Source organism: Callithrix jacchus, chromosome 14 (genome assembly GCF_049354715.1).
Source record: "Callithrix jacchus isolate 240 chromosome 14, calJac240_pri, whole genome shotgun sequence".
NCBI lineage: Eukaryota > Metazoa > Chordata > Mammalia > Primates > Cebidae > Callithrix > Callithrix jacchus.
In genome coordinates, this window is record NC_133515.1 from 22692245 (window position 1) to 22711066 (window position 18822).

The 18822-nt window shown below is 41.7% G+C and overlaps 1 protein-coding gene across 4 annotated transcripts in view; it reads left to right on the plus strand.

Annotated features, from left to right (window-relative positions):
* The first annotated feature begins 5254 nt into the window (after nucleotides 1-5254).
* Nucleotides 5255-18822, plus strand: part of ANAPC1 (anaphase promoting complex subunit 1) — a 124009-nt gene continuing 110441 nt past the window's right edge. For all 4 annotated transcript variants that reach the window (XM_035271978.3, XM_035271979.3, XM_078348933.1 and 1 more), the window contains exons 1-6: nucleotides 5255-5509; nucleotides 7886-8122; nucleotides 10012-10173; nucleotides 17017-17068; nucleotides 17274-17374; nucleotides 18263-18345. In XM_035271978.3, the coding sequence (XP_035127869.3) occupies nucleotides 7910-8122; nucleotides 10012-10173; nucleotides 17017-17068; nucleotides 17274-17374; nucleotides 18263-18345 (611 nt within the window). In that variant the 5' untranslated portion in view covers nucleotides 5255-5509; nucleotides 7886-7909. The remainder of the gene's footprint in view (nucleotides 5510-7885; nucleotides 8123-10011; nucleotides 10174-17016; nucleotides 17069-17273; nucleotides 17375-18262; nucleotides 18346-18822) is intronic.

Below are 18822 nucleotides of genomic sequence, written 5' to 3' on the forward strand. Positions count from 1 at the left end.
GCATGAGCCACCGCGCCCGGCCAAAAACAAGGTTAATTTATAACTTGATCTCAACTTGTCTTTTTAATAGCAGTTGAATTTTTACATAAAAAATTGCGGCTGGTAGTCCCAGCTACTCGGGAGGCTGAGGCAGGAGAATTGCTTGAACCCAGAAGGCAGAGGTTGCAGTGAGCCGAGATCGTGCCATTGCACTCCAGGCTGGGTAACAAGAGCGAAACTCTGTTTCAAAAAAAAAAAAAAGTTGCAAAACTTCAACTAAAAAACAAAACATTCAGGCACAAGTTTACATTTTAAAAATTCAATCACTTCAGGGCTGGGCGCAGTGGCTCATGCCTGTAATCCCAGCACCTTGGGAGGCCGAGGCAGGTGGATCACGAGGTGGGGAGATCGAGACCATCCTGGTCAACATGGTGAAACCCTGTCTCTACTAAAAAGACAAAAAATTAGCTGGGCATGGTGGCGCGTGCCTGTAGTCCCAGCTACTCAGGAGGCTGAGGGAGGAGAATTGCCAGAACTCAGGAGGCAGAGGTTGCGGTGAGCCGAGATTGCGCCATTGCACTCCAGCCTGGGTAACAAGAGTGAAACTCCCATCTAAAAAAAAAAAAAAAAAAAATTCGATCAACTTCAACCAAATAATAAATGACTGCATATTAATTTACCTTACTCCTGCGGTCAAAATACATTTTCTATTTAAAACATTTTAAAATTTTTATTTATTTATTTTTTTGAGATAGGGTTTCACTCTTGTTACCCAGGCTGGAGTGCAATGGTGCAATCTCGACTCACCGCAACCTCCGCCTCCCGTGTTCAGGCAATTCTCCTGCCTCAGCCTCCTGAGTAGCTGGGATTACAGGCACACGCCACCATGCCCAGCTAACTTTTTGTATTTTTAGTAAAGATGGGGTTTCACCATGTTGACCAGGATGGTCTCAATCTCTTGACCTCGTGATCCACCCGCCTCGGCCTCTCAAAGTACTGGGATTACAGGCAGGAGTCACCGCACCCAGCTTGGATGATATCATTTTTATCATCTACTCAAGCAACTCTATTCTAATCATTGCTGAACTATTGTTTTTTCTTCTGCAGTACTCCCCAGCAAATATTGTTGGCTTGCTTGACTAGATGAGCTGCTATAGTCGTCAATCCTGTTAGACTTGGACCATTGTTTGTTTGAAGAACTGGAAGCTGTCACTCACCCTGAGCACTGTATTTATTATTCCCCTTACTCAGTCCCAGGGACTTCAGTAGCCCCAACTCGGTGGCCACCACCATCTTCTGGCCATAGCTCCCGGCAGAGATTTAACTTTTTGAGAACCTGTCAAATCATTTTGTCAAGTGGCTGCACCATTTTACATTCCCATCAATTATGTACAAGGGCTCCAATAACTCCCAATCTTCATCAACACTTGTTATTCAATATTTGTTATTGTCTGTCTTTTTGATTATCGCTCTCCTTCTGGGTGTGAAGTGGTTTTGGCTTATATTTCCCTAATGACTGATGATGTTGGTTATTTTTTATTGTGCTTCTTGGCCACTTGTGTGTGTGTGTATATATATATATTTTGAGACGGAGTTTCGCTCTTGTTACTTGTTACCCAGGCTGGAGTGCAATGGCGCGATCTTGGCTCACCGCAACCTCCGCCTCCTGGGTTCAGGCAATTTCTCCTACCTCAGCCTCCCGAGTAGCTGGGATTACAGGCACGCACCACCGTGCCCAGCTAATTTTTTGTATTTTAAGTAGAGACAGGGTTTCACCATGTTGACTAGGATGGTCTTGATCTCTTGACCTCATGATCCACCCACCTCGGCCTCCCAATGTGCTGGGATTACAGGCGTGAGCCACCACGCCTAGCAGCCACTTGTGTATTTTTAGAAAAATGTCTATTCAAATCCTCTGCCCATTTTTAAATTGGGTTGTCTTTTTTTTTTTTTCTGGAGGCAGAGTTTCACTCTTATTACCCAGGCTGGAGTGTAATGGTGTGATCTCGGCTCACTGCAACCTCTGCCTCCTAGGTTCAGGCAATTCTCCTCCCTCAACCTCCTGAGTAGCTGGGACTACAGGCACGCACCACCATGCCTAGCTAATATTTTGTATTTTTAGTAGGGACGGGGTTTCACCATGTTGACCAGGATGGTCTCGATCTCTTGACCTCATGATCCACCCGCCTCGGCCTCCCAAAGTGCTGGGATTACAGGCTTGAGCCACCATGCCCAGCCAGCTTTACTCTTATATTTTGGTCTTTGATGCACTTTAAAATTTTTGTATATGTTACGTAGTATGAATCAAGATAGATTCTTTCCATATGAATATCCAATTATTGCAACACTAATTGTTGAAAAGATGCTGTCCTCCTTCATTTGCTTTTGCAAGTTTGTAAAACAACAACAAAAAAATCAATTGGCCTCACTCTATAACTGAGGGCTGCACATATTGTCTTCCTTCCAAAGAGTAGAGTATGGAAAGTAGGGAAATGCAACATCATAGTAGAGAAATCTGACAAACTACTCTCTCAGTTAGGTGATCAAGGTTGACATCAACAGTGATAAGTTATGCTGTTGATAAGTACCTTTGATATGATGTGATGAAAATGACACTTTATGATCTTCCTCTCCCAAATCCATATTCCCAGGCTAATCATGAAGAAACATCAGCCGGGCGTGGTAGCTCACGCCTGTAATCCGAGCACTTTTGGGAGGCCGAGACGGGTGGATCACAAGGTCAAGAGACCGAGACCATCCTGGTTAACATGGTGAAACCCCGTCTCTACTAAAAAATAAAAAAAATTAGCTGGGCATGGTGGTGCGTGCCTGTAATCCCAGCTACTCAGGAGGCTGAGGCAGGAGAATTGCCTGAACCCAGGAGGCGGGGGTTGTGGTGAGCTGAGATCGCGCCATTGCACTCCAGCCTGGGTAACAAGAGCTAAACTCCGTCTCAAAAAAAAAAAGAAAAAAAGAAAGAAACATCAGACAAATTCCAATTAAGGGAGATTCTACAAACTTATGAAATGTGGTGGTTGCAGTGGCTTATGCCTGGAATCCCATCTACTTGGGAGGCCGAAACAGGAGGACTGCTTGAACACAGGAGTTTAAAGCTGCAGTGAGCTGTGTTTGTGCCAATGCACTCTAGCCTAGGCAACACAGCAAGATTGTATTTCTTAAAAAAAAAAATCTGAATAGGCCGGGCGCGGTGGCTCAAGCCTGTAATCCCAGCACTTGAGAGGCCGCAGCGGGTGGATCACGAGGTCAAGGGATCAAGACCATCCTGGTCAACATGGTGAAACCCCGTCTCTACTAAATATACAAAAAAAATTAGCTGGGCATGGTGGCTCGTGCCTGTGGTCCCAGCTACTCGGGAGGCTGAGGCAGGAGAATTGCCTGAACCCGGGAGGCGGAGGTTGCGGTGAGCTGAGATCGCGCCATTGCACTCCAGCCTGGATAACAAGAGCGAAACTCCGTCTCAAACAAAACAAAACAAAACAAAACAAAACAACAAAAAAAATAAAGTATGGATTTTAATTACTAATAATGTGTTGATATTTGTTCATTATGTCTAACAAATGTACTATACTAATGTAAAATATTGATAGTAGGGAAACTGGATGCAGAAACTGGGTATAGGGCATACAGAAAAATTTCGAACTATCTGTAATTTTTTTCTTTTTTTTTTTGAGACAGAGTTTAGCTCTTGTTACCCAGGCTGGAGTGCAATGGCGTGATCTCGGCTCACCCCAACCTCCGCCTCCTGGGTTCAAGCAGTTCTCCTGCCTCAGCCTCCCGAGTAACTGGGCTTACAGTCACGCGCCACCATGCCCAGCTAATTTTTGTATTTTTAGTAGAGATGGGGTTTCACCTTGTTGACCAGGATGGTCTTGATCTCTTAACCTCTTGATCCACTTGCCTCGGCCTCCCAAAGTGCTGGGATTATAGGCTTGAGCCACCGTGCCCGGCCGAAATTTTTTTTTTTTTTTTGTTAATCAATGAGAACTTGGTATGTTGCTCAGGTTGGCCTTGAATTTATAGCCTTGCCTCCTCAAACGCCAGTACAACTGGCCAGAGCCACCGCGGCTCCGTGTTTTTTCTTTAAAAAAGTTTAAAGTATCAATTCGGTATATTTGTATTTCTTTATTTTCTTTTTCTTTCTTTTTTTTTGTTTTTCAGAGAGTCTCGCTCTGTTGCCCAGGCTGTAGTGCTGTGGCGCGGTCTCGGCTCTCTACAAGCTCTGCTGCCTGGATTCAAGCGATTCTCCTGCCTCAGCCTCCCGAGTAGTTGGGATTACAGGCACGTGCCACCACGCCAGGCTAACCTTTTGTATTTTTAGTACAGACGGTGTTTCACAATGTTGGCCAGGCTGGTCTAGAATTACTGACTTCGTGATCCTCTTGCCTCAGCTTCCTAAAGCGCTGGGATTACATTTGTGAATCACCATGCCCGGCCTTTATTTCTTAACTTTAACTGTTTCACGAATCTTTGTTTCTATCCTTTCTCCTATAACCCACTCTTTTTTTTTTGACAAAGTCTTGCTCTGTTTCCCAGGCTAGAGTTCAGTGGTGCGATCATAGCTCACTGCAGCCTCGAACTTCCGGCTCAAGTGATTCTCCAGCCTCCCAGGCAGCTGGGACTACAGGTGCATGCCACCATGCCAGGCTAATTTAAACATTTTTCTTTTGTGGAGACAGGGTCTCGCTATATTGCCGAGGCTGGTTTCAAACTCTTAGGCTCCAGCGATCCTCCTGCTTCACCTCCCAAAGTGCTGGGATAACAGGCGCGAGTGGCCGCTGGGGTTCTTAACCTGGGTCTTTGAATCGCCTCAAGAAGTGTCTCTGAATCTGGGAATTGCAAACAACGTTTCTATGAGGACCTTCATACGGTTTATCGACTCTTCGAATTGTATGGACTGCATAAGGGCATAGAGCACCGGCACGTAGAGAAAATCAGCAACCCCTGCTCCCCACCCTCTGCCTAGATGTGCCTACCTTCACGTGGGGTCAAGAGGAAGAAGCGAAACCAGGCAGAAAAAAACCTGAGATCAAGGAGGCAGTTTAGGTCCCTAGTGACATGGCCTGAAGAGAAATTGGACGGCAGGAGAATCCTTTCACTCTATGGACTCTGGCAGACACAATCCTGCTTTGGGGATCGGATCAGTCACACGCCAGGTGGAAAGAGCCCACAAGTTCTGCCCGGCCGCAGTCTTCCCGCAACTGCGCAGGCGCCGGGACTGCTAGGCCACCGCGCGCCTACAGCGATGCCCCGCCCTGGAGCGAGGCCGGACGGGAAAGTCAAGATGGACGCGTGCATTTGAACGTCTCGCACGCCTGCCTGCCATTAGGACTCGTACCCGCTGCTGTTGCCCATTTCTCCTCCAGAAAACGGGAAGGAGAGGGGATGAGAAGCTGCCACGGTCGAGGAGTCACTGTGACGGACCCCGCCGCTGCCCTCGGGCCTCCTCGGCCCTTGCACCTCCGGGGAGCAGCCGGGTCTCGCCGCGCCTGACGCGTCCCGAGTTACACAGGTGCGGCCCCGGATCCGCTGTACTTGGGTGGTCTGTCGCATGCCGCGTGACTCTAGCACCTGGCCCGAGGCCGATCCGCCCCTGATGGCCTTAGGGCTGGGAGCCTGGGGGACTTGGAACCTGGGGAGGGCTCTGAGTGTGCCCCTCGGCCGAGGGGGCTCGGCCTGCGGGCTGGGGTGCTCCTTCTACTCACTGCTTGCTAACCTCTTACCTGAGCTGTGCGCTGCATGCAGTGTTCAGCCTCGGCTTCTAAATTGGCCTCCAGTCTCTCTGAGCTGGTTTTCTGAGCCCCGGCTTGTAGCCTGTTTTCACCGTTCCCTAGAATGGCTGGGGGAAGTTCTTCCTTATTGTGGAGACTTAACTCAGGCTCCGGTTGGTGTGCATTTGGGTCCCCCCCACCGTTTTTTTGGCAGGGTAGTGTTTTTCTGTAGGAATCATTGCTGATATTTTTATTTATAGCATATGAATTAATAGTATTTTTATGTGTAGCTGTTTATGTTGCCCCTAACAAGTAAAAATATTCCTAAAAGTTTAGGTTATTGTGAAAGTATTAAATATGTGGCCTTAATCAGTACAAAATGATAATTTTTAAATAAGTCTATAGTTTTCTGTCAAAGTTATAAGAAAATAACATTATAGGCCGGGCTTGGTGGCTCACGCCTGTAATCCAAGCACTTTGGAGGCCAAGGTGGGCGGATCACCTGAGGTTGGGAGTTCAAGACAAGCCTGACCAACATGGTGAAACCCCGTCTTTAAAAAACAACATAACCAAAAACAACAACAAAAAAACAAAATAACATTATAAAATTGCAGAACTAAAGTTTCATAAAATCAAAAGTTCATTGATGTTGGTTATCTTGTTGAATAAAATATAGGAAGACCAGCTGAATTTTGTTTTCTTGTAAGTTTTATAAGGCACTTTTTAGTTGTGTTCCAAGTTCAAGTCTTTTCAATACTGCAACCTCTACGTCCCAAAGCGATTATCGTGCTACAGCCTCCCCAGTAGCTGGGATTACAGGCGCCCACGGCCACACCCAGCTATTTTTTTTCGGTACTTTTACTAGAGATGGGTTTCTCCACGGTAGCCAGGCTCCTCTCGAACTCCTGACCTCAAGTGATCTGCCTGCCTCTGCCTCCCAGAGTGCTGGGATCACAGGTGTGAGCCACCGCGGTCGGCTAAGAGTAACTTTTTTTTTTTTTTGAGACGGAGTTTTGCTCTTGTTACCCAGGCTGGAGTGCAATGGTGCGATCTCGGCTCACCACAACCTCCGCCTCCTGGGTTCAGGCAATTCTCCTGCCTCAGCCTCCTGAGTAGCTGGGACTACAGGCACGCACCACCATGCCCAGCTAATTTTTTGTATTTTTAGTAGAGACGGGGTTTCACCATGTTGACCAGGTTGGTCTCGATCTGTTGACCTCGTGATCCATCCTTCTCGGCCTCCCAAAGTGCTGGGATTACAGGCTTGAGCCACCGCGCCTGGCCAAGAGTAACATTTAATTGACAGCAAAATAACTTTGTCACCTTAGAGGGGCTGCATAGGAACTACGTAGGCCTTGGGTGTTTGTGTGGCCATTTAGGTCTCTTGCCTTATGAGCAGCAAGTCAATATATGGAAACAGCGGGGTTTGCAGCAGATGAAGTGTTTTACTTGCAGAGCCACCAAACTAGGAGACTGAGGAAACTTCAAGTCTGTCTCCCCAGAGAGTTAGGGTCTAGAGGTTTCAAAGAGTTTGGAGGTTAGTGGGCTAAGGTATTGACTGATCGGAGAATGAAGGATGAAGTCCTAGGATGGAGAGACAAACCACATTCTCATGCTGATGTGGTTCCTTGATGGGGTCTTTAGCCTGCATCATTTCGAAAGAAAAGTCTTAGGCTCCTAACATTAAAAATCCTATGTATAGAAATATGGTATATAAGCAGGTACAGGAAAGTGGGTTAAAGGGCAACCAAATTATGCTTATCTGTATTTTGTATAAAGCCTGGCTGCTTCCTAACCTGTGGTGAAGGCTTTAACAGTTCACATTTTTGTAGTAATAAACTGTACTGTAGAGTACAACTTGTCTAAATACTTCATATATAAAGTATGGAAAAATTGGTGTATAGTGGTAGGAAACATGAGCTAGGTGGTGTGGGACACAACTCGTTGTTGCAACTCAGTGGTTTCCTGTAATGGTAACTGTCAGTCTGTGACTAAAATGTGATAACTGCGTTTGCCTGAAAGAATCAGATCTCGAATGCCCTTTGATGTTATGACTACTTACCAACATGATGTAATTATTTGACATTCATGTAAGAATTAATGACTTATGTGTTTGTGGTATTTTTATTCTAGTTTTGAGTTTTGAAGCTGACCAGAATGTGTTTGAATTCATACAGAAATAATGTTGATATTTGGAACCCATGTCGAACTTCTATGAAGAAAGGACAACGATGATTGCAGCCAGGGATTTGCAGGAATTTGTTCCTTTTGGTCGAGACCACTGCAAGCACCACCCTAATGCTTTGAACCTTCAACTTCGCCAGCTGCAGCCAGCCTCTGAATTATGGTCTTCTGATGGTGCTGCTGGCTTGGTGGGATCCCTTCAGGAGGTTACAATCCACGAAAAACAGAAGGTTCCATTGAGTTTCCCATTGAATTTTTGAAATGTAGAGTGATATGATCTACTTGTAATTTAAGGCTACTGAAATGCAACTGAGAGATGAGTGTGATGCCACTTCTAGGGTAGAGTTAAGGTGTGGTAATTTCAATAAGTGTTGAAAATAATGACTTTATTACATTGTCATAGTGACTTCTTTAGATGCCCTGTATAACTTGTGGTTTTGTAATGAGAGTCAGGTTCAGTAGCATGATTGTAGTCCATTTTAAACTTTTTCTTTTCACTTAGTATATGGGAACCAGATTTCCTGTTATTTAATGATTAAATGGTAGAGATTAGAAATAGTTCCTGCTGCAGAAGATTTACATGTTTCTTTTTTTTTTGAGACCGAGTTTTGCTCTTGTTACCCAGGCTGGAGTGCAATGGCGTGATCTCGGCTCACCACAACCACCGCCTCCTGGGTTCAGGCAATTCTCCTGCCTCAGCCTCCTGAGTAGGTGGGATTACAGGCACGCGCCACCATGCCCAGCTAATTTTTTGTATTTTTAGTAGAGACGGGGTTTCATCATGTTGACCAGGATGGTCTCGATCTCTTGCCCTCATGATCCACCCGCCTCGGCCTCCCAAAGTGCTGGGATTACAGGCGTGAGCCACCGTGCCCGGCAAGATTTACATGTTTCTAAAGGGGAGAAAAAATGCCATGAAAGTAGGTAAAGTCATAGTTCTTTTTTTTTTTTGAGATGGAGTTTCACTCTTGTTGCCAGGTTTGAGTGCAATGGCATGATCTTGGCTCACCACAACCTCTGCCTCCCAGGTTCAAGTGATTCTCCTGCCTCAGTTTCCCAAGTAAGTGGGATTACAGGCATGTACCAGCACACCCAGCTAATTTTGTAATTCTTTTTTTTTTTTTTGAGACAGAGTTTCGCTCTTGTTACCCAGGCTGGAGTGCAATGGCGCGATCTCAGCTCACCGCAACCTCCGCCTCCTGGGTTCAGGCAATTCTCCTGCCTCAACCTCCCGAGTAGCTGGGATTACAGGCACGCGCCACCATGCCCAGCTAATTTTTTGTATTTTTACTGGAGGCAGGGTTTCACCATGTTGACCAGGATGGTCTCGATCTCTTGACCTCGTGATCCACCCTCCTCGGCCTCCCAAAGTGCTGGGATTACAGGCGTGAGCCACCGCGCCCGGCCTAATTTTGTAATTTTTTTAGTAGAGACAGGATTTCTCCATATTCATCAGGTGGTCTCGAACTCCTGACCTCAGGTGATCTGCCCGCCTCAGCCTCCCAAAGTGTTGGGATTACAGGCGAGTCATAGTTCTTAAGTAGGGGAATGAGATACACGTGTGTGTCAGAAAATGAATGCCTCCTACCTTATTCCATTTTCATACCCCTTTGGGATACCAAAATCTCAGGGAGGGAAAGTCTATATTGTTACAAATGGAAAATTCTCTTTTTTCTATTCATTTTGGTGGGTGGGACAAAGGAAAAGAAGACGAAGATACATGTGGCTGCGAAGCAGGAAGTCTGCATTGTGCATAAACTCCCCGAGTGATTCCCACTGTCCTTTCTCTACTCTACCTCATATTCTTAATATGTCCTTTTAGTTTCCCAAGCATGTGATTTGGGATCTATAGCGAAGGTATACTTTTTGTTTGTTTATGTTTTTGGCAGACTTATATAGAGGAATAATATAAATCATTTAATATAGGGAGTTATTGAGTAAATTCTTATTCATGAAATTCTGTAATGTAATGCATATATCCACATCCTCTGTCAATGAGTATACCAAACCTTCTAGAAGTTGTGCTTGAATTGAGTCTTACTCCACAGGCAAATAAATTTTGTTCCAGATTTTTAAAGGAAGAGTGCTTGAATTTGTCTTACATGTGTTAATTTTTAAGGAAAGCTGGCAGTTAAGGAAAGGAGTAAGTGAAATTGGAGAAGACGTGGACTATGATGAGGAACTCTATGTTGCTGGAAATATGGTGATATGGAGCAAAGGAAGTAAAAGCCAGGCATTGGCAGTTTATAAAGCATTTACAGTTGACAGTCCTGTTCAGCAGGTGAGTTGATTTGAATTTTAGCATTTTATTGACTATTTAATGCAATTTAAAAAAAGTTTTTGTTTTAAAATTTAATAGAAATGATGAAAACAGCATAATGGCCGGGCATGGTGGCTCATGCCTGTAATCCCAGCACTTTGGGAGGCCGAGGCAGGTGGATCATGAGGTCAAGAGATCGAGACCATCCTGGTCAACATGATGAAACCCCGTCTCTACTAAAAATACAAAAAATTAGCTGGGCATGGTGGCACGTGCCTGTAATCCCAGCTACTCAGAAGGCTGAGGCAGGAGAATTGCCTGAACCCAGGAGGCAGAGGGTTGCGGTGAGCCAAGATCACGCCATTGCACTCCAGCCTGGGTAACAAGAGCAAAACTCCATCTCAAAAAAAAAAACCAGCATAATGATCTCAGCAGCTGGGTGTACATTGTAACATGAGATAATGTAATGTGAAGTTAATGGCAGGAAAATAAAAATTTTATTTTATTTTATATATCATCACTATTTTTTACATTATCTTTGTCACTTTAATAATAATCTTTAAACACTCTATCCTTAAGTAATTCAATTTGTAATTCAATTCAATTTTTGCCAGCAAAAATGTATAAGGCATTAAGGGTACATAAATATTTTAACACATGATTACTATAATTGATTGCAAAGATTTGAATAAATAGAAATCATGGGGTTCGTAGTGGTAGAGAGAAAGAAAAAAAATCTGATTTGCAACCATTGCAGTTGGCTATTATAACTAACTGTTCTGAAAGTTATAATGAAAAGGAAAGAATTAAGCATTTGCCATATTTTTTCATGAAGACGTGCAGTTCATCTCCATTTGATGAAGAAAAACTCTTATAGAAGAATGCTAGCTAATAAATGTAAAAGGAATTTTAGAATTAGAATATCACCATTTTGTAAACTCCAGGCCAATAATTGATTCAAACAAAGATTGTAAATAGATACTAGCACTGTTGGTTGAAAGAATATTACCATGGCACCAAAATATCACCCTGTGGATTACTTAGTAAATGTGGAGAAACAAGTATACCTCTACTTTGGGGTTATTTGTCAGTCTCCACCTCAATCAAGTCATTGAGTTTAGGATAATTAATAGTGACATTAAGAAATAGTATGTGCTTCTAGCTATAATGTGGAATGAAGTACATGATGTTATCTACTAAGTTTTCTTCCTAGAAATACGAATATTTAGACCTAGCTTGCAGTTTATAGGAAATACAGGTACTAGAGGATTACATTTTTAAATACCATGAGATAAGGAAGTACATGAGATGGGAATGGCTAAAGCTTTATAATTATTAAAGCTGGCTGATGGGGATTAATTATCCTATTCTGTTTACTTTGTATTTATTTGAAATTTTCCATTATAAAAAGTTTATAGTCTACATTCTGGTTTCTTTTAAAAAGTAATGAAGAAAGAAAAAAAGGTGGGGATTGTTCTACATTGAAAGAGACTGAAGAGACATCACCAAATGCAGTATTTATTTGAACCTTGTTAAATGAACTTTGATTGAATCCTGGTTCTAAAAAACTAGCTAAAAAGATATTTTTGGGGAAAATTTGGGAAAGTTGAAAATTACTGGCTAGAAGCTGTCATTAGAGAAGTATTTTTTTCCTTAGGGATAATGGTTTTATGGTTTTTTTTTTTTTTTTTTTGAGATGGAGTTTCACTCTTGTTACCCAGGCTGGAGTGCAATGGCGTGATCTCGGCTCACTGCAGCCTCCGCCTCCTGGGTTCAGGCAATTCTCCTGCTTCAGCCTCCTGAGTAGCTGGGATTACAGGCACGCGCCACCATGCCCAGCTACTTTTTTGTATTTTTAGTAGAAATGGGGTTTCACCATGTTGACCAGGATGGTCTCGATTTCTTGACCTCGTGATCCACCAGCCTCAGCCTCCCAAAGTGCTGGGATTACAGGCGTGAGCCACCGCGCCCGGTGGTTTTATGGTTTTATAGGAGAACATCTTTATTTTTTAGAAAAGGCATGATGAAGTATTTAGGGGTGAAGTGTCATGATGTGTGTGTGCAATTTATTTTCAGACAGTCAGCATTCCTCTTCCAAAAATCTCATAAGTACACAAATTTACACACATAAACAAATATGGCAAAATTTTCATGATTATTGGATTTAGGTGAAATATGTTCGCTGCGTTATTTCAACTTTTACTGAAAATTTTTATAACAAAATTTGGAGGAAAAACTAATACATTTATAGTAGTTGAATTAGGTTTGGCAAGAGGTTTTGGAGGCTTTGACTAATGTTAAATTTCATATTTGTAAATGCTGAAATCTTTGTACCCAGACACTGCTTCCTCCCACTCCTCCCATCTGCCATTAACTATTTCCTGATGAGCATTGTATTCTAACTATTTATTGGGAAGGAGAAACTGAATCATTATTCCAGTGTAATGATTCCGGTGTGAAAGCATTTGTTTCCAGGAGTGTTGAAGCCAATTATATTTTCGATGATAATTTTTTTCCATATAATTCATATAGTTAGTATAGATGTGAAAAGTACATTTGATATCCAAGTAGTTCTTTTTTTTTTTAAAACGGGGTTTCGCCATGTTGGTCAGGCTGGTCTTGAACTCCCAACCTCAGGTGATCCGCCCATCTTGGCCTCCAAAGTGCTTGGATTACAGGCGTGAGCCACCATGCCCAACCCCAAGTAGTTCTTTACTTCTATATTTTCATCTTAATTTCTCCAAGGAACAATGGCCTATTTACTAGATTCTATGAAGTACAGTTAGATGTATTATCTCCTTTGTCTTAAGATCACATGTAAGTGTAATCATAAGATTTGGAATTTCAGTCTTTTGATCTGGAAAATATTGTTTTTAATCTTCTTGCTAATATAGAGAAAGATAATTTTATATTTTGTTTATGAAATAATACCAGGTATATGTGAATCAGTTTTAGTTGTTCATTCTTTTTTTTTTTTTTTTTAATATATATTTTTTTGAGACGGAGTTTTTCTGTTGTTACCCAGACTGGAGTGCAATGGCACTATCTCGGCTCACTGCAACCTCCGCCTCCTGGGTTCAAGCAATTCTCCTGCCTCAGCCTCCCGAGTAGCTGGGACTACAGGCACACACAACCATGCCCAGCTAATTTTTGTGTTTTTAGGAGAGACGGGGTTTCATCTTGTTGACCAGGATGGTGTTGATCTCTTGACCTCGTGATCCACCCACCTCAGCCTGCCAAAGTGCTGGGATTATAGGCGTGAGCTACCGTGCCTGGCTACTTGTTCATTCTTTTACTTACCCTGCAAATATTTTTTTTTTTTGGGTTGTTCTTTTTATTTATTTACTTATTTATTATTTTTATTTTTTAATAGAGATGGGGTGTCACTATGTTGTCCAGGCTAGTCTTGAACTCCTGGGCTTTAGTAATCCTCCTGCCTTTGCCTCCCAAAGTGCTGGGATTACAGGCATGAGCCACTGTGCCTGGCCTTCTGCAAGTATTTAGTCTTACTCTGTTTCAGACATTATGCTGGGACTACAAAGGTGAATGTAGTTTCTACCATTGAAGGACTCATAGCCTAGAAAGGAGAACAAACAGATCAACTGAAATACTGTATTCTGAATGCTGTGTAATAACCGCATGTCCACAGAGTGATGAGAGCCAAAAGGACTGAGCACCAAAGGGAGGATTTTTCAAAGAAGATGCTATTTGTATTATAAAATGGTGGCAGAGGGACATTCTAGGCAGAGGAAATCACAGCAAAAGAAATATGGAAAGGCCGGGCGCGGTGGCTCACACCTGTAATCCCAGCACTCTGGGAGGCTGAGGCGGGCGGATCACCTGAGGTCAGGAGTTCAAGACCAGCCTGACTAACATGGTGAAACCCCGTCTTAAAAAAAAAAAAAAAAAAAAAAAAGAAGTATGGAAAAAGATGACTTTTTAAAAACTTGGTGCTGTACACAAAGGGTATGTGTGGAGAGATGCAAGTGGATGCTGGCAGTATAGAGACCGAAGGGCCTTGTATATAAGCCAAGGAATTTGGATTTTAAAGTGTATGCTGAAGGAGCCTGCCAAGGATTTTAAAATGGAAGTGATCAATTTTTGTTTTGAGAAGAGATTGCTTTGTTGGCTATATATATATATGGGATTGACTGGAGAGTAGGGAGACTTGTCAGGGGCACTGTTCTGTAATTGTTCAGATAAATGATTGGTGCCTTGCCAAAGAAGAGATGATAAAGCAGAGAGAGATATGGAAGGGGTTAGTGATCTCTTGGATAACAGGGAGAAAAGAGATGATAAAATACTTACTTTTAGAGGCTGAGAGGATGGGATTTCATGAAAGGAAGTTGAGACTGGAACAGGTGCATTATAGATTTTGGACATTTCAGGTTGGAGCATGGCTCTATTGCATGGTTTTCTTAATGAATTTTCATTTCTTAACCATTAAAATCTCCTACAATCCAACAACAAAACAAACTAATGGGCAGAAGGACTTAAACAGACATTTTTCTAAAGAAGATGTACACATGCAATAAGCGCATGTAAAGATGCGCAACTTTGCTAATCATTAGGCAAATCCAAATTACAACCACAATGAAATACCACTTTAGACTACTAGGTTGGCTCTTATTAAAGAAACCTAACAAATGTTGGTGAGGATGTCTAGAAATTGGAACTCCTGTGCATTGCTGGTGGGAATGTAACAAAGCTGCTGTGGAAAAGTTGGCTGATTTCTGAAAAAGTTATACATATAGCCAGGCATGGTAGTGCATGCCTGTACTCCCAGCTGTTCATGAGACCAACGCAGGAGGGTCACATGAGCCCAGGAGTTCTAGGCTGCTGTGAGCTAGAATCATGCCATGAACTTCAGTTTGGGTGACAGAGTGAGACCCCGTCTCTTAAAAAAAAAAGTTATACATGGAATTACCATTACGATCCAGCAGTTCCACTTCTAGGTATATGCACAATTGAATTGAGAACAGGGACTCATAGATACTTGTACACCAGTGTTTATAGTGGCATTATTTATGATAGCCAAAAGGTAGAAGCAACCTGTGTCCATTGACAGATGAATGGATAAACAAATTTGGTACATGCAAACAGTGGAATATTGTTTAGCTTTAAAAAGTGACAAAGTTCTGATACATGCCATATCATGGATGAATCTTGAAAACATTATGTTAACTGAAATAAAACAAATAAAAAAGGACAAGTGTTGAACAGTTTCACTTATACGAGATACCTAGCACAGGCACATTCATAGGGAAAGTGGAATAAAGGTTACCAGGGCTCAGGGGAGGGGGAAATGGAGAGTTATTGTTTAATGGGCAGAGAGTTTCTGTTTAAGATGAGGAAAAATTTCTAGAAATGTACAGTATTGTACAAGCTCACAAATCGTACTAAGCTCGTAAATTTAATGTTGTTAATGCCACTGAAATGTCTACTTAAAATTTGTTTTTTTTTTTTTTTTTTAAAGACTGGTTTCACCATGTTGGTCAGGCTGGTCTCGAACTCCCGAACTCAGGTGATCTGCCCGCCTCAGCCTCCCAGAGTGCTGGGATTACAGGTGTGAGCCACCACGCCGGGCCCTTAAAAATTGTTAAAATGGTAATTTTCATATTGTGTATATTTGACCACAGTTAATAAAAAGCATAAAATGCGGCCGGGAGCGGTGGCTCACACCTATAATCCCAGCACTTTGGGAGGCTGAGGTGGGTGGATCACGAGGTCAAGAGATGGAGACCATCCTGGTCAACAAGGTGAAACCCCGTCTCTACTAAAAATACAAAAGTTAGCTGGGCATGGTGGTGCGCACCTGTAGTCCCAGCTACTCGGGAGGCTGAGGCAGGAGAATTGCTTGAACCCAGGAGGTGGAGGTTGCGGTGAGCCGAGATTGTGCCATTGCACTCCAGCCTGGGTAACAAGACCAAAACTCCATCTCAAAAAAAAAAAAAAAAAAAAAAAGCAAAAAACACAAAGTGCTATTAAATAATCTAATAAGTAATTGTCAAGTATGTCAGTTAAAGTTTAATAGCTTTTTCTAGTTTATATTTTGTAAGATGGGCTTTTAAGAAAGGGAAGAGTTAGTTTTTCTAAATATTTTTTCTAAAGCCATTCTAGAGAGAGTCTAAGAATGATAGGATCAATTAATTAATCTAGAGATTATAAAATTTGAATAATCTTTTGTTTTATATAGGATATAGGATTTAGTATGGTTTGAGCCACTGTTTGAATTTATTTTTATTTATTTATTTATTTTTGAGACGGAGTTTTGCTCTTGTTACCCAGGCTGGAGTGCAATGGCGCGATCTCGACTCACCGCAACCTCCGCCTCCCGGGTTCAGGCAATTCTCCTGCCTCAGCCTCCTGAGTAGCTGGGATTACAGGCATGCGCCACCACGCCCAGCTAATTTTTTGTATTTTTAGTAGAGACAGGGTTTCACCATGTTTACCAGGATGGTCTCGATCTCTTGACCTTGTGATCCACCAGCCTCGGCCTCCCAAAGTGCTGGGATTACAGGCGTGAGCCACCGCGCCCGGCCACTATTTGAATTTTTGCTGCAAGGTTTCTATCTGGTAGGTTTTTTGATTCTTACCTTTTTGTAAAATTAATTTTTTTAATTTGAAATTATCATTCTTATGGATCTTTTCATAAAATTAATTTTAAACATATTTTGTTTTTCCTTATATTTATGTTATTATTGTATTTTTTCTTATGTTTTTTGTTTCCATGATTGTAAATATTGAGCTGAGGAGGCAAAGTTATTATGTAGATGCTATTATTATTATTATTTAGATGCCATTAGTTAATAGGTGATTATTTACATATAATTTTCTTAGGTAAGCATTTTGTTTTGATTTTAGGCATTGTGGTGTGACTTCATTATATCACAGGATAAATCTGAAAAGGCCTACAGTAAGTTTCTTTTTGATATTTTATTTTTCTTATGATGATTCCAAATGTTTATCTCATTGTATTTTTCATTCAAAAGAAGTAGCCACTAGTAATAGTGGTTTATCCTAAGAATCTTTATATTGTGCATTAAATAATTTGTGCTGTTAAGATTGAACTCCTTTAAGGGAAAAAACATGTAAGTCTTATTGTACCCTTTTTTTTCCAGGTAGCCATGAAATAGAAAAATGCATATGTATATTGCAAAGCTCATGTATTAATATGCATAGCATAGAAGGAAAGGATTACATAGCTTCCTTACCATTTCAGGTAAACAGGTGTTTCAAATTTTGGGGGGCTTTTGTTGGAGAACATTTTTGAATTAGTTGGTTTTAGAGGTATGTTTATGTCTCATGTCTTGTAATAAAAAACGTTATTTTTACTCAAAATTACTAAATTTTGGCAGCTTTAGTGGTTAACCATTTTCCATACTTCACTGAAAAAGTAAGTTGTATAATGCAGTGAATTAAGAAGTCTTGGCCAGACATGGTGGCTCACGCCTGTAATCCCACCACTTTGGGAGGCTGAGACAGGTGGATCACAAGATCGGGAGTTCAAAATCAGCCTGGCCAAGATGGTGAAACCCTGTCTCTACATAAAACACAAAAATTAGCCAGGTGCAGTGGCATGCGCCTGTAATCCCAGCTACTTGAGAGACTGAGGCAGGGAATTGCTTGAACCCGGGAGGCGGAGGTTGCAGTGAACTGAGATCACGCTACTGCACTCCAGCCTGGGTGACAGAGCGAGACTCTGTCTTAAAATAAATAAATAAGGAAGTCTTTTGTGGTCTGTTTTTGTTGGTTTAAATGATATGTAAGAACTTTTCGTTATATTAAATAAGGCATATGAATAATACTAGTCTTCTTTTGTTGCCTATCATCTTTTTAAATGCCTAGTGCTACCATTAACACATTGTCACTTTGTTACTGATACTGGCCAGTGACAGGAATTTCACATTGAACAACTCCTCTTTATTAGATTTGATGTTATCTTAGAGTTGCTTATTTGAATTACTTTTTAAAAAATGCTGTACTTAATGATTATTTTACTTTGTAAAGCTAAATTGGAAAGTAAAACATTCTGTAATGTTTCTTTAAAATATTTTATAAAGGGGTAGGTTCTCTTACTTCTGTCTTTTTCCCCTCTTTTACCTGAAAGGTTGCAAACGTTTGGCCCACTAAATATGGATTGTTGTTTGAACGAAGCACTTCTTCACATGAGGTACCTCCAGGTTCACCCAGGTATTCATTTTACTCACTTCCGAATACTATTACTTGGGTTTTGTGTGTGTGTTCATTCTGAGGTTTATCTAGAAGTTTGAGATGGTGATAATTTTCATGCTAACAGCATAGATATATGCCTCTCATCTCAGTACAAGTTGAATATCCCTGATCCAAAAATCTGAAATTCTCAAAAATCTGCAACTTTTTGAGCTCCAGCATGACACTCAAAGGAAATGCTTATTGGACCATTTCAGGTTTCGGATTCTCAAATTGGGGTAACTCTTATCAAAAAGATAATATATTATGATCAGGTGGGTTTCATCCCAGGGATGGAGTGATGGTCTAACATATACAAGTCTTTTTTTTTTTTTAATTTAAAATTTAATTTCTTTTTTTTTTTTTTGAGACGGAGTTTCGCTCGTTACCCAGGCTGGAGTGCAATGGCGCTATCTCGGCTCACTGCAACCTTCGCCTTCTGGGTTCAGGCAATTCTCC